Raw genomic sequence first — 17,535 nt, forward strand, 5'->3', positions numbered from 1 at the left:
CCAAGGGGCTTTTGTCCTAAGGGGATTATGTCAATGAGGGCTTTTGTCCTACAATCCTCTCAGGGCTTACAACATTAATGTAAAGTATCCTATCCATGTAGTATATCTCACCTTTCAGCATTTTCACTGCAACTGTCCTCTTCACAGAGTCCCTCTTATAGTCAGGTGACTCCAAATCAGCTTTCATCACTTTGCCAAATGCTCCCTCACCCAGTGTTTTAATGAAGTGTATTCGTGCTAGGTCAATTTCATAGCCATCACTTATCAATGTTGTCAGTTCCTCCTGGAAGCTTCCTGCACTCCCAACACTGCCATAGAGCGGGTTCAGTTCCTATGGACCATATTACCGTAAAGAGTAAGGCTATAGCTACTTTCAACAATACACATATAGCAGAATGTCATAAATCACCATCACGATGCAACAGAACAATAACACTCAGGAATGTCCATGCTACCCATGTTTTTGGGACCATAATCTTGTGGATAAAATATCTGTCTGGAGAGCAGAAATTTAAAGCCGTTGTCATACCAAAAGATGTCAAAAGTTAGTACATGTTGTTATGCTTACTGGTGCGTTTGAGCATTAAATATATCTTTAAATAGGCAGATCTTTTCTTCCAATAGAATGCCATAAATGAACAATATTTTCTGGTATGTTATTCAAAGAACTTTAAGTCCCTGTTATATTCTCGATGAGATATTGTTAAAGCAATATTCTACCATGAATTTGGAACATACTTTATTTTGATTGGACAGTCGGAGGTATCAAATCACAATAAACCCCCTCTGATTGAAACAGCCTATTTTGACAGCTGCACCACTTTAGAGGCTAATATTTTTGGAATAGTACTTCTTAACAGTCATTGTCAGTAGACATATCTAAATAATTATATGTTCATAAATAGGCTACAAACTGCAAAGTTGTGGTCTCTGCAAGGGCTGTGACATCATATCTTCTGCGTCACAATGAGCGATATGTCATAATAGGGGTCCCCACCACAGGTTAGCTTACAACATTGCCATCCTACATGCTTTCAGTGCCTGTCATAAATTTGAGTGAAGTATTACTGCATAAACAAACTCCTTGAGCATAGAGAGCACCATCATTTGTTAAAGGCTGTTAACAGTGAATCCGTAAATTCTGATCAATAACTCATTCAAAACACTGGAATCAAACCATGCCGCTTCACTCAATATATTCGCTAACACCAGAGGTTGCACGTTTTATAGTGTCATGGTAGAATGGAGATAAACATACTGTGTTGTCAATGTAGAGCTAGGTTCCTTGTAGATTACATGGTGTTAAATTTAACATTTGAAACCTCATGCTGCATGTTCAGTTCCAAATTCAATTTAGCATGCTTAAATCTACAGGTAACCTTGCTCTACATTGAAAACACAGTATGTTTATCTCCTAATTGAAAATAATGTTGAATTAGGGAAGAAAAAAACTTAGTAGTATAGGTAATGGGGGTTCTGGCTCACTTCCACTGGAGCCGGATTCATATACCTATACTGCTACTACAGATGGAATTTTTTATGCCAAAATGATGATGCGATTCAACGATAGTCATGAGATTGGCTCTAGCTCACCAATACCTGGGGCCAATCAATGCTTTAGATGAGTCTAAATGGTAATAAAAATATTCTTTATTATTTTTATCGATAAAGCGATATTCAACATTTTTATTAAGTTCTTCGTTCATTTTACTAGGAGACCAGACTATATAACTACACTCTTTTTGTAAATTGATAAGAAACAATTGATAACCATATTTGGTTGGTTTGGCATCACTGATATAATAAAAACCTTGTGGTAATTCTTTCCATTGAATAGCTTTCTCCATTATTATATATTTATGTTAGCATTTGTCTAAATGTAATCACACGATAGTAAGCAATCTATTTTTAATCTCCAACCAGTTCTTTGGTTTTGGCACGGAATAATTGACGCGCTTGTTGCCTCCCCTGTTCTATGAACTTTTTTTTCTCGTCTTCGCTAAAAACCACTGGTCTTACGAGATTTTGATCGAATCTCCTGCTTCATTTTATTGTATTTGTTGAGCTCCGACAGCACTAAACGAAACTCATCCTCGGATATCTTACAATCAGCCATTGCTGTCAAAATATGATCCTCAATGCTGTTCAACTTTGCTTCGGCGAGTATCCGAATACTATCGTGTTTTAATGCTTTCTTTTGTAACCTACGAGAAATGAATTTTATCGCTATTCCTGCCAGTCCCGAGACTCCAGCGGTTATTTCCATGCCGAGCACGATAGGCGCGGCGATTATAGTTGATAGTAAACCGATACCCGCTACACCGAGTCCCATGCCAGATACTACAAGAGCGGTGTCAACTCCGTCCAGAGCATTCACGGCTCTGCGATACTTTTTATACAATCTAAGTCTCAACTCCCTATCCTTCCCTATTCGATGTTTTATGTCGCTTATTTGATGTAATCGAAATCCATCAACGGTATCCATCTTTTCAAATGCTTCACTGAGCGTCGGATATAAACTCATAGTGTATATAACGATCATATAATAGTCTTTAATTGGTCTTGCTTAAATGTTTTGAGACTATACATCAACCTTATCAAATGTATATTATACGGCAAGAATATCTTAGTAAGAGAAATACTGTCACTTTTAATAATTTGGACCCCCTCGAGGGTTGCAACGGGCGATGCTCCGATATGAATAATACTGCAACGTTGACGTTGGTGTTTCTTTAGCCATTTAATCGATAGACCTGGTAATATATCGAAGGCATCTTCCGGTGCATCTCCGAACAAGACTTCAATAATAAGCGTAGAAAGATTAGGTATTGCACTCAGGTTAACTTTAATATCTTCGAATTCAGTAACCAAATTTAAAGTAACATTTTTTAAGGCCGGACGACTATATAACATATGACCTGGGTTTTCTGGCAGGGGGGTGACCAACACACTTTTTCGTTTTGACGGGATATAAGCCGCGAGTACGATGCACCTATTTATTATCTTAGTTAAATTATGTCCCTTACCCATCATCACATAAGGTGGGGTAATGACGATATTCAGTAGCCACTCGATGTTTGCTTCGATCATAGTCCATTTATTATCGTCGTTGCGAGTAATATTGTACGAAGTGTTTTTAAGGAGTCTACTAACATCGACATCGCTTAAATCTCCTAGATTACCCGTGAATGTAACTTCTTTCCGATTGTATACATTATCGTGTAAGTGTAAAGCGTATAACTTACCATCGGTACCGGGTTTACCAAATCCTTCTGTGTCTCCGAGATCGGAAAGCGCAATTGTATTACATTGTCTTACTGTTCCAGGGCCTGATGCATCAACCATTATTTTTAATATTGAGTGTTACACTTAAGTATCCTATATGTACAGGTTGGTGTTTTACATCTAATATAGAAATTTTGAGGTCTGAAATAATACCACGCTTCAATTTTTTATATTGTAATGACGAGAAAGATTCCGTTCTACCGCTATTATATTTTTCATTTTTCACTGGAATAGATCTGAGTAGAGTTGAAGGACTTTCTAGTTGAATATTATTTGTCGTGCTTATTTGATCAAGATGGATGAACAACTCTTTATAGGGAACTAAATCGGGTAATTTAATATAAGGATGTGCACCATCTAAGCGACTAAATTCCTCTCTACCTGGTTGGCCCAATACAATTATATCATCTGAATGGTTGTATTTCACTGTCCCAGTCGCCTCATTTTGTGAGAGACTAACTCCATTAGGCTTTAAAATTTCATCATTGAGTGAGCTTACACTGTAATACCCATCAGGTATAGTAATGTATTTGACAGTACCAAGTACGGATAATATATTTATCCTATTATTATTTTTTGCAGCATTTATATTGGTCTTCCTCGGGTAATACGTTACATCGCATAGGGCGACTTCGAGTTGTCCATCCGAGTTATCGATAGTACGAAGCAGTTGAATAGACTGACCATTTGTTATTCCCAGGAGTGTAACATACATATCAAATATACAATGATACTATATCATAACTTAAATATGGAATCAACCATTATTTTTAATATGGAGTGTTACACTTAAGTATCCTATATGTACAGGTTGGTGTTTTACATCTAATACAAAAATTTTGAGGTCTGAAATAATACCCCGCTTTAATTTTTTATATTGTAATGTTGAGAAAGATTCCGTTCTACCGCTATTGTATTTTTCATCTTTAACTGGAACACATCTGAGTAGAGTTGAAGGACTTTCTTGTTGAATATTATCCGTCGTACTGATCTGATCAAGATGGATGCACAACTCTTTATAGGGAACTAAATCGGGTAATGCATATACAGTCACTGTTTTTTTGGGTGGTAATAATGCTGACTGTTCAAGTCCAAGTGTAATTGCTAAGTACTCGTAAATAATTACACCTTTTTCTCCAGTGTATATTTTCACTGTCCCATTCGACTCATTTTGTGTGATACTCAATCCATTAGACTTAAAAAATTCATCACTGAGTGAGCATACGCTGTAATACCCATCAGGTATAATGAGTTCTCTGTCAATACCATTGTTTTCACCTGGTATACTCATCTTATTATTATTTTTTATAGCATTTATATTGGTCCACAGTGGGTAATACGTTACATCGCATAGAGCTACTTCGAGTTGTCCATCCGAGTTATCGATAGTATGAAGCAGTTCAATAGACTGACCATTTGTTATTCCCGGGAGTGTAACATACATATTAAATATACAATGATACTATATCATAACTTAAATATGAAATCGAGATACATTACTAATCAATCGATTATAGTAACTGCCTCTGGTGCTGAATTTTTCGTTAAATTCCCCGATATCTTTGAAAAGTACAGGGTCACGGCAACTAGCGATAAAATGGTGCACGATTGGTTTCACAATCCGATGCAATTTTGGCAGAATCAGTTAAACTTTGCCATATGGTGTGCCACAACGGGATGTGGTGTATCTGTTAATGCCCCAGGATTTATGCTAAATAAGTCTGTTTTATTATTTCACGTGTATTATCAGATTAGACGTATACTTAAAGAAATTAATGCTCCATTACCGCAGGATCGAGCGTGGAATTCCACAAATAATAATTATGATAGGTCCGCATATGAGCGTATTTGTCAGGAATTTAATATTTCTACGAGTAAAGATTGGCGCATTAAAGGAGCAAACCATGGTCTAGGTGTTCCGTACAGCGGACAAAGAACTGTTAAAGAAGTCAGCGATGATTTAGTTAAAAAAACTAATCAACCATTCGATCCATTTAAATTCTTACAGATAGACAATCTTTTTGTAAGATTGCATAATCTTAATCATGGCTGGGAACTTTCGAGTAACGATTGGAGAGGTTCTCTTATGAGTTTTAAGGGTGGTTTGGCTTATATTGTTACAAAATTTATACAAATGAACGATACCGCAAACGCTTGGAATGAATTTCTTAATGATAAAACGGAAAATAATTTTACTAACCCAGGATTTGTAAGATTTAATGAATCGATAAGAACTTATGTATGGGCAATTCTCGGAGCACAATCGCAAACACGAACGTCCATTATCGGTTCTGGGACGGCGCTCGATGCACAAAAACAGTTTGTCGCAAACGTGGAGGACGCCATTAATTCACCAGTTGACATACCATCGTCTATAAAGCGTTTTCAAGATGCATTACAGTACGCTCAATCCAAAGTGGACTTCGTTTATGCGCCGGGACTATACATGTCTCCGAGTAATATGGAACTTAAGATCGGTCAAGTGATAGGCTATAATAATAAAATTGTTATCGCTACCAATCAACAAAAACCAGGTATAAATTCAGATATTAACGTTGAATTAATAACGCAAACGATCACGGGCGAAAAGGGAATAGTCAAGCCGCAAACACCAACTATCGCTAAAACTTCTACTAATGCACAACCATCTACAAACGCACACGCACAAGTACCACCGCATATTGAGGCTAAAAATCAACAACATATCGATGAAATAACAGCGCTTGTAGTGGGTGGAGTCTCGGTTGGTTTACTCATGATTTGGTTAGCGAACTGATTTGGTTAAATAGTTCTTAGCGAATACGTACAGCAGCCCTGCAATTGCTACGATCAACCCCCACAAGTTTTGACTAAGCCAAGTGGTGGTTTTAGCTAATAAATTCAATAGCCAGGAAACAACACTCCCTATTATACCGGGAAGTGCGGCCGCGGCTTTCTCAGCGAGCTTTCCCAGTGCTGAACCTAATGCTTTTAAATGCTTTTTTATCCACTCTTTTATACCATTTTTATCGCTAGGAGGTGATCCGCCTCCACCTGTACTACCACCTGTTAAAGAGAGAGTCAAAGTCGATATAATAAATCCCAACGCGGTTAAAATACTGGCAATGGTTATTCCCTGTTCTCTGAACAATGTTTTAATTTTATCGGCCAGTGTAGTGTCATCGTTGAGGACTTGATCGATAGTTTCTCGAATACGACTGATTTGTGAACGAAGTGCCTTTCTATTACTGGAAGCTGCTTCGAGGCGGGCCGATCTTTCGTCTTCTAAGTTACGCAATCTTTCCGCTACGCGGCGTCTACTGAACTCATCGCCCGCCTGTTCGAGTTTTGTTTTCTCTTTAGCTATATGCTTGTCGATTTCGGATATCTTGGCTATATTATTGATGAGTTCTCCCCGCATTGTTCGCATTGCCTTGTCAAGACCTCGTAATTCCCTAATACTAAACTCTGAATATGGTACCTGTAACGTGGAATTATCGTAATAGGTATCTAAGATTTCTCCGAGTCCGTCCGAGGCCACCATCGAGGCTGCTTCCAAATCATCTGTATTAACGAGTTCATCACGCACGGTTCGAAGAACCTTAGTAGTCTTCACGGAAAGTCGTCGGTAGTCCACAAAACCTAATTTATCACGAACAGTGCCGATGCCGTGTTTAGCAGCTATCGTAGACAAGGCTAGGGGCTTACGAGTACGAGAATGCATAAGATCAATATCCGGAGAGTCACGCAGTCGCAATATTCCTTTACTATCTATCGTAAACTTTGAATAGTCACGGCCTATTGGGGTATCTTCTTTTAAGGCATCGTAATAATCATTGACGGACGATTGTAAAAGTTCATCGTTAAGACTACTAAACCTGGTTTCATCAGTACCCTCTTCAGTTCGATTCGGATCATAAAAGGTACTTAGATCAAAGTCATTAATATCAAAATCAGTCATTTTTATATTAAACATAGGGTACATAATTTCAATATAAACAATGTCTTCACAATACGGACGCAAGTTAAACCCACAACGTAGACTTCGAGATCCATTAGGGGTCAAAGCAATTCGTCAGTCTGTAACTATAACTAATAACCCTAGTACCATAGATCAGAATCAAACGCTTCTGGTTCGCTTTCCTAATCTCGGCGCACACGATGTGTTAGTTCCGGGAACTGTCCGACTAGCATTTACGATTAGTTTGACTTCTACAGACGTTAACAGGGAGCCCGTTCAGAACATAGGTCGTGCTATCGTTAAGAAAATCGCCATTAAAATTAGCGGTAATGAGGTTTTGAGTATCGACGATAGCGATGTATACTATTGCTACATGGATCCCTGGAGAACGGATAAAGAGCGGGAAAACTTACAGTACCAAGGTATTTGTAATAAGAACACATTGAGACTGCGCGTGGGTGCTGAAAATGGTGTTGATACCAACGAAAAAGATAAGGCCGTTGCCGACGCATTAGGTAACAGGTTCTATGTTCCCTTAGACTTTGAATTACTAGATTCCCACATGCCCTTTTATCAAGCATCCCTAGGCGATAGGTTAGAATACGAACTCACTTTTAATGACTACGGTAGAGTAATCAGATCTGCTAATGAAGATGCTAGCTATTCCATTGACAATATATCGCTGGAGTACGATATGATAACGGATCCCGAATTAGCCAGACAAATTCGTAACCAGTATACGGGAAGTTTAGCCATTTTGTACGATCGCGTGCTGCGACACCGAAAGATCACGAGGGACAAAAAAGATACGGAGTGGAATATCAATCTAAACGTTCCCACGAGGTCGCTGAAGGGTATTTTAATGTTGTTCGAGGACCCCTCCAATGCGTTTAAAAGAAATACCGAGAAGTTCTACAATCCCAAGATTACAAAAGTAGAATTGACTATCGAGGGCGTTCCTAATCAACTATATAGCCAAGGAATGCTAGCGTATCACCAGTGGGATGAGATTAAAAAACTTCCTTCTATAAAACGTTCTCCGGAAGTTAACGCGGCCGTGAAAGATCTGTCTCTCGGGAGTGTATCGATGGGTGAATACCTCACCACGAAATACGCGCTATGGCTCGACATGCGAACAACGGACGATGACCAATTACACGGCAGTGGGAGGAGAATAGAAAATGCTAGCGAGGGTGCCACCATACAGATAACGAAGCTCCAGGAAGCGGCTGGTAAATTAAACATATATTTGTACGTGATTATGGATGCGCAACTTAATATACAGAATGGGAGATTCGTGCAAGCAATCTATTGATGATCTTTTACCTAAAGATCCACACTGCGCTATCATATGCGGTCAAACGGGCTGCGGAAAAACAGCCTTTATTCTAGATATTTTAGAAAGTCATTATCGGGACGTTTTCGATCATATTATTATTCTGTGCCCGACTATAAGCGTTAATAAAACCTACCTATCGAGAGATTGGGTAATGAATGACGACGGGGTACACAGAGTCGATCCGGGCGATCGTTTACAAGACTGTTTACGAGTATGTCACGAAAGATACAAAGGAGAATCGACCCTTTTCGTAATAGACGACTGCAGTGCGAGTAAAGAACTCACAAAAAAGAAAGATATGCTTTCGTATTTAGCATTCTCCGGTCGGCATACTCAACATAGCGTTTGGGTACTTACTCAAAAATACAACTCTGTCCTGAAAGATCTCAGAGAGCAGACCAAATGGGTAGCGCTTTTTCATTGCAAAGATCGAGATTCATTCGAGGAATGTTTACGCGAAAATGATGTCATTTATACCAAGGGCGAACGAGACAAAGTCAGAAAAGTGTTAGCGGCAACGAAGCACTGTAAACTCGTTTTAAAAACCGATCAACCAGCTGCTTATGCAATTGCTTAGCAAATTATAGCAAAATTATAGCAAAATGTAGCAAAATGTAGCAAAAATGTAGCAAAAATGTAGCAAATTGAACATTAGCGGTTAATATTACATAAAAATGTGGTTCGAAATCCTCATTCTTTCGCAACAGTTCATTATTACGGGATGTATTGGATATGCCATATTATATTATGTTAGACTTAAATATCTCCTTAGGTATTACATTATGGAATGCGACGAACTCATCGAACAAATGCTCAAAGAATCTGATGTTGATCAACATGCTGATAAATCTTTAGATAAATCTTTAGATAAACATAGAGAAAGACTCGCCGCTTTGGTAGCCGGTGGAAAATGTTCCCAATATTTGGGAGAAAATTATACCATTGAAAAAATTGATAACATGACAGACGAAGAGATTAAAAAACTGTACGTTCGTTACGAGTCTAGACTGGGAGCTACCATGACTAAAACGATAGGGTCTTCTATATTACAACTATACACAGCCGTAGCTAGTACGTTTCTCCCCATCCCAGCAGAACATCGCCTGTATTTATGCGAATCTCTCGAGAAAGACCCATTCATCGAACACGCTATAAGCGCAGTGAGCTGTGAGTTTTATCATAGATACGGAATGTTCTTAGCTCCGTTCACCACAGCTTTAATAACGGCTAGGTATTGTCAATTTAAACATACGTGCCCACTTAATAATATAAATGGAGACACAACAGATTGCGGAAACACAATCACAACAGGTGACACCACAGATTGTGAACGAGGAACAACAGATTGTGAACACACAACAACAAGTGAATGAGGAACCACCACCAGTGAATGAGAAAACAAAAAAACAACCCAGAGTTACTAAGAATCCTTTGAAAATAGCTGCAGGAAGAAAGGGAGGGCTGGCGAGGAAAGCAAAATTAATAAATAATTCAAATATTAATCCGATTAAAACATGGGCACTAGTAGGAGTTGCTGGTATAGCGGTTGTATGGTTCTTTTATAAGACCGGAGAAGAGAAAACGTCACCCCCGCCGCAACAACAAGTTCAATTAGAGGTTAGTCCTCATATAATGCTATAAGAAGCATGACTACTCCAGCTACAGACGGTAAAATGTTGGTAAACGCGACGTATCATTCAGCGGTGGTCACCGGCTTGGCCATTGGCTATGCCCGTATGGCTAAAATGATTACTAAAGCCACACCTCCCAAGCTAGATTTTAATGGATATGACATACCAATGATGGTTCTGGATATTGGATTAGCTATGGCAACGAAGGATATGCTCATCAAACAAGGACTTATCCCGGAAGACATAATGAAGTAATTAAACATTTGAATATTTTATATTATTATACATATGGCATCAATTGCGATGATGGTCGGTGGAGCTATTGTTAATGCTCTAGCTTTTTCGGGGAGTAATTTTTTATTTTCTAGTATGAGAGGTTCGGAGCAGAAAAGACATAATAAAGCTTTAGAACAACTCCAAGCAGCCCAGTCACAATGGGCCAGAAATAGGACATTAAGATTAGACTTTATTCATGAACAACTGATTAAGGAAGGACATTCAATTCAAACGTTTAAGGATGTCGAATCTGCCATGCACGAATACTTCCTCGTTTATGGGAAAAAACTAGACCCAATACCAAGACCAACAATGAGTCAGTTTTATACACCGTCAGAGGCTCAAAAGAACCGAGAGGTCGCATTTATTATTATTGGATTGACTTCTCTATTGATTTTCAGCTATACCATGCATAAGTCAGAGTGACAGCTGTGGCTATGCATAAACCATGACCTAGTTTAGAGCGATCTATAAATAGCATAATCAATATCTCACAGTGTAGCTGTGATTTGCATTTAGACAAATGATATGATAGATGTATATACCATGAATAACTGCAAGTTTACACTCATGGGAAAGACTACCCTTTGTAACCGACGCTGTGTTGATTTTTTTTACTGCGGCATACACAATTATTACATCAGGCGCGGAAACATTAACTATACGTGTTCTGTATGCGGGATAGGGGTCAAAGGTCGTTATTGTTTATGTAAGGAACACGGTGCTGATAGGGTCAGGAACCAGATTATTTATGCTAGGAAGAGAGATTACATCAATGAGAGGAATAGGTTGGGGAGAATATGTATTTAGATATATGAAAACAACCAATTAGACATTTGTCTCATTTTGCATATACCATTCAACCACAATGGTTTTTGTCAGAGAATTAAAAGCTATGGCAAAGCAAAGTGGACTGCGTGGATATTCTCGTATGAGAAAAGCTGAATTGATGGATTTACTCGGTTTGGAATACAACAGACCCCAGACTGTTAGAGAACTCAAAGTTCGAGCGAGAAACAGTGGGCTGAGAGGTTATTCTCGAATGAGAAGAGCTGAATTGATCGCTTTACTAGATAATAATCAACCTATTGATGATGTTGATATTGATAATGTTGATAATGATGATGATAATCAACAACAAGAATTAATATTTGTACCCACATCCGCCGGCGTTGGTAAATATCTAAGAGGTTGGAAGATGGATATTAATTCCAACATGGATGTTAACAATATTAAGCCCATCATATTGAGTAAAATTAACGAGGAATTAGATGATTTACATAGTATAAAATACCAGCTGACGATTAAAATGACATTGAGTAAAAGTAACACAGATGATAGCACCGAATATACCGAACCATATTTCCGTAGCAATCAAGAAGTTATAACCGAATCCGATACTATAAACTCATCATTAGATACATCAATTCAGAGGATACAGGAAACTTTAGAACGCTGGACTAATAGAGGTTCGGGTTGGGGTGTTGATAAAATCGATAGTTTATATTTAGATATAGCAAATTATATGCCTTTCAAAGGTGGATCTTATATAGATTTACCTCCGTATTATAAGAAGAAAAAAGCCATAATTAACGTAAAAAATAAATCCGATGACTGTTTAAGAATGATGATAAGATCTGCATTGTTCCCCGTAGACAAAAATCCGGATAGACCTTCTAGCTATCCCCAAAACGATGGACTCAACTTCGATGGTATAGACGAACCTACACCAATATCACAAATTGATAAGGTGGAAAAGCAAAATAATTTAGCTATAAATGTTTTCGGACATTCTAAAGGAATTGTTGTACACAGGATAAGCTCCGCTCCGGAAAATATCCCCAGAATCAATTCATTTCTGATCGAAAAAGATGGTAAATATCATTATACGTGGATAAAGAGTTTAAACAGGCTATTATACGATCAAACAAAACATAAAGAAAAGAAATATTTCTGTGAAAGATGCCTGCATGGGTACAGCAGACAAGATCTATTAGAAGCGCATAAAGAAGACTGTAGAGGTGTTGGACAGAATGCTATCAGGATCGATATGCCTAAAGAGGGAAAAATTTATTAAAATTTGAACATTATTGTAATCAAATGCCAGTACCGTACGTAATTTACGCCGACTTCGAAGCGCTTATCAAACCCATAGAAAATAATCAAGATAATAATCAAGATAGTAGTTTTACCTACAAAACTCAAGAACATATTCCTTGTGGGTTTGGATATATAGTTGTAAGGTATGATGGGAAAACAAACCCGCCCGTGATTTACAGAGGTCCCGATGCAGCGGGAAAGTTCCTAGAATATCTACAAAATGAAGAGAGAATAATCAGGGAAAAATTATCGTGTAAGAAACCCATGCGTATGACGAGGGATGATTGGAGGGCCCATAAGAAGTCAACGAGTTGTCACGTTTGTAATAAACCCCTGGATGGGGATTCCGTAAGAGATCATTGTCACGTCATGGGTAATTATCGGGGAGCCGCTCATAACGAGTGTAACTTGAAACTAAAAATGAATTCTCAAACAATACCCATCCCCGTTGTGTTTCATAACCTTAGGGGATACGATTCACATCTCATTATGCAAGCTATCTCGAAGACCGACGGCGGTTTAACGTGCATTCCTAATAATATGGAAAAATACATATCGTTCTCGTTGACTAAACCTATACATTATAGGGACAAGGATGGGAAATCTAGAACAAAGCAAAGTAATGGGCTTAGATTCATAGACTCCGTACAGTTTCTGTTATCTTCCCTGGACAATTTAGCTAATGCGAACAATCCCGATGACTTCGCGATAACAAATAAATATACCGATAAGATAACACGTCATTTGTTGCTGAGAAAAGGTGTATATCCTTACGAATATATGGATGATTGGTCTAGATTCGAAGAAACTGAATTACCAACCCTCGAATCATTCTATAGTAACTTAACAGAATCTAGAATAACAGATGCCGATTATGAACACGCTCTGACGGTCTGGGATAAATTAGGTTGTAAGAATTTAGGCGATTATCAAGATTTGTACTTAAAAACCGATGTACTGTTACTCGCCGATATATTCGAGATATTTAGAAAGACGTGTTTCAAACAATACGGCTTGGACCCGGCATGGTACTATTCCAGTCCCGGACTATCGTGGGATGCATTGTTGAAGAAGACCGGTGTAGAACTAAAATTACTAACAGATTACGATATGCACTTGTTTATTGAGAAAGGATTAAGAGGTGGTATATCGATGGCAGCTAAAAGGTATTCTAAGGCTAATAATAAATTAGTGGAAGGATACGATCCCAGTAAACCCGACACGCACATATTATATCTCGACGCTAACAATTTGTACGGATGGGCTATGAGTCAACCTTTACCCACGGGTGGTTTTGAATGGATCGAAGGTAATGATATCGATAATATTCATAATAATGATGCGAATAAAGGGTACATACTAGAAGTTGACTTGGAATATCCAAGTTCGTTACATAAAGATCATAACAGTTAACCGCTAGCTCCCGAAAGATTAATGGTTAATAAAGATTGGATGTCGGAATATCAACGCTCCTTGATGGGTAATAGTAGGTTAGCTAACGTAGAAAAACTCGTACCAAATTTGATGGATAAAACAAAATATATAGTTCACTACAGAAATCTCCAGTTGTATCTATCGTTAGGTATGAAACTTAAGAAAATACACAGAGTTCTAAAGTTCGATCAAAGCCCTTGGATGGAGCCCTATATAAGGTTGAACACAGATTTAAGAAAGATAGCTACCAGCGATTTCGAAAAGAATCTGTATAAGCTCATGAATAACTCGGTATTTGGTAAAACTATGGAGAATCTAAGGAAGCGTGTTGATGTTAAATTAGTCAGATCTAATGAGGAAGAAAGACTCAGGAAACTTATAGCCAGTCCGGCTTTTAACAGAAGCAAGATATTCGATAACGACTTAGCCGCGTTGCATATGCAGAAGAGTAATATAAAATTCAACAGACCGGTGTACGTCGGTATGAGTATTCTCGACTTGTCAAAACACTTAATGTATGACTTTTATTACAACGAACTTAGTCTACTTTGACACGATCATACCAAATCTTTGAAATTTGTATAACCATTGGGCCAGTTGATCCTCTTCAACTTTTTGATATTCCATTGGCACTTTTTGTTATTTTTATCACAGAGTCTAGCTTGAGGAATAACATAAGATAGAGCAGCTTTTCTGGATAAAATTTTGTGACTGGTGACTGCTTCAACCGCCTTTTTAGAGATTTGAGCGGACAGAGCACTTATGCACAGTGAATGCTGCGCTATACAAATGCATAAATTATTAATTATTATTTCATTACTTCCTAAATGTTGTCGTAAAATATATTAGCAGATCTGAATAAATAGAATAGATTCTACAGATATTTAAAAATCCGTAAAATTAAAATACAATAATAAATAATAAAAAAAAGACTATTAAGAATGTTTTTGAAGAAAATCTACTTTATTATATGAATAGGTTGAATGTAGACATCTATATATAATTACTTTGTTATGATATATACGCAAATAAAGATTTCATTTCCATCTTATTTTATAAATCATGCATTAAGGTTTATTAATTTATATATCACTATGTACACTAAAAATAAAGTATTATATGTTGAAATGTAAAGACGTTACTTAACTGAATATTTAAAATGAAAATGTCCAAGTACTCCCTTTTTTTCAGCAAGGTAGTACATGGACATCTCTTGAACAGTACTATACTCACACGCAAAAGAAACACAAGTGTTTTTAAGCAAATAGGTAACAAACACAGAACCATAAATTGATACGAGTTTTAGCATGAAGTGAAGCCTGATGGTGTTATCAATATTTTTGGTTGCATTTTGGAAGCCCCGAGTAAAAACGCAACATAAAAAACGAATTGCCAAAACGCACCATTTCAATGAATATGTGGGTATCATGTACCCATTTCTTGCGAAATCGAAAAAGGCACGAACTGTAACGAACTGTAGTGGGTATAAAACTGTGGCCGATTCTTGGACCTACCACTCTATGGTCAACAATGCCACGCCTAACTCAAATTTAGAGAAACCAGGCTATCGGACGTTTGGAAGCTGGAGAGTCTGTCCAAGATGTTACCCGTCATTTCAACGTTAACATAACCACATTTTACCGTCTCCTGCATCGATACAATGCTACATAGACCACAGATGACCTTCCTCGGAGCGGTCACCCTAGGGTCACCACACCTCGACAAGATCGGCAGATTACCCGTCAATACCAGTGACATCCGTTCCTAACTGCAAGTGAAAGCGCTCGACAGACCATAGGAACACATAATCGACACATTAGCCGGGACACTGTGATCCGACGTCTCCGTTCCAACAACCTCAGATGTTGCCGACCAGCATGTCGTCCTGTTTTCAAACCACGGCATCGACAAGCACGACTTCAGTGGGCACAGGGTCATCGCAACTGGCGTCATCGTGAGTGGAGGCGAGTCATCTTCTCTGATGAAAGTCGCTTTCGTGTCTCCCATGCAGACGGAAGAGTCAGAATTTGGCGGCGTCAAGGTGATCGTTCGCTGACAGAAATGCTGTGGAAAGGGATCCATGGGGTGGACCAAGCGTCATGATATGGGCAGGGATTGGACTTAAAGCAAGACTTGGACCCATGTGCTTTCTGAATGTTGGTCAAGGTCGGGGTCACAGCGTCACTGCTCAGCGGTATATCGACCAAGTGGTCAGACCCCTCATTGTTCCATTTTTTTAACAACATTAAGAACACATTTTCCAGCAGGACAACACTCGTCCCCATGTTGCCAGAGCTACCATGGCCTTTCTGCAACAACACAACATCAGTGTTCTACTGTGGCCAGCCCTCAGCCCTGATCTGAACCCCATCGAATACTTGTTGGATGAGGTTCAAAGGCGTCTGCACAATGTGCGCCCAGTCCCTACAACTGCCGAAGAACTACGCACAGCTGCTCTGGATGTGTGCAGGAGGATCCCTAGGGCCTTCACAAATCGTCTCATCCACTCAATGTACAGGAGATGTGTGGCAGTGATCAATGCTAATGGTGGTCACACCAGGTATTGACTGACATTTTGGGTATTGACCCGAAACTGTGTAAGCCCTTAACATTTGAAAAAAACAATTATGTCATCTGCCTTTTAATCCATTAAAGTGTCTTCAGTCAAATTTTTGTCAATCTTGTCCTTTTTCGTATTTCTTGTCTTTACTGTTGAAAATAAATAACATGTATACTGCATACTCGACTTGCGTTTCTTTTGGGTGTGAGTATATTGAGTATATTTACTGAATTTTCGAGTCTTCTTTCGTGGAATGTCGTTACATTTACTTAAAGTCTTAATCTACACCAAAGTTAATACAAATGAGTCGTTTGTAATACACTAACTTAAAACCAAAAACAGCGTTGCTTAGCGATAAGGAAAGAAAATGTAGGGGCCTGGCAATCATGTTTGAAAGGTGATCGTGGATGGTTTGTTTAGAGAGTTATCTCCAGCTGACAAATTTGTAAATGGCCTATGAGGAAAACGGATTATGCTTGCCTGTTAAATGTTTGGTGAGTGTCCAGCTACTACCGCTGTCCGGATACTGCTGCCTACCGCTCTAAATGTTATTTCCTTGAAGAAAAGAAAACTATAACCGTACCTGTAATTTTATATTTTGGCCTGCTTGAGGCCTAAACTTGAGACCATAAACCTCTCATTTGTCTGTCACTTTTACCAACACAAAACAAATACTACATCAATGTTTCAATTCAGATACCTGTTTGGCTGAACATCTTGTCTGTTGCATGGTTAAGTTCGTCTTGAAATGTCTATGGTAGATAAAGAACATGAGTGCTGCCACACAGGCAAGGCAGGCGGGCAGGAGGGCGAGCATGTAGACGTTCTTGTCCACACTCTTCACCAGGTGTGTGTCTGAGAACAAGTTTACAAACAACATTACATATTTCCCAAATGTAAATATTCCTTTGGGCATACATTAATTGCATGTGAGTATGTGAAAATAAAATTGAATTGATGTTTTCACATT

General features: G+C 38.5%; 1 protein-coding gene across 1 annotated transcript in view; it reads right to left on the reverse strand.

The window, feature by feature from the left end:
- LOC124150005 (tyrosine-protein kinase receptor torso-like) overlaps nucleotides 1–17,535 on the reverse strand; it is a 534,068-nt gene that overhangs the window by 171,265 nt on the left and 345,268 nt on the right. The window contains exons 14-15 of the mRNA XM_046521879.2: nucleotides 17,266–17,420; nucleotides 112–331 (exon numbers count right to left, since the gene is read on the reverse strand). Coding sequence (XP_046377835.1) covers nucleotides 112–331; nucleotides 17,266–17,420 — 375 coding nt within the window. The remainder of the gene's footprint in view (nucleotides 1–111; nucleotides 332–17,265; nucleotides 17,421–17,535) is intronic.

The sequence above is a fragment of the Haliotis rufescens genome, unplaced genomic scaffold, assembly GCF_023055435.1.
Source record: "Haliotis rufescens isolate VD_foot unplaced genomic scaffold, xgHalRufe1.0.p SCAF_12, whole genome shotgun sequence".
Lineage (NCBI taxonomy): Eukaryota > Metazoa > Mollusca > Gastropoda > Lepetellida > Haliotidae > Haliotis > Haliotis rufescens.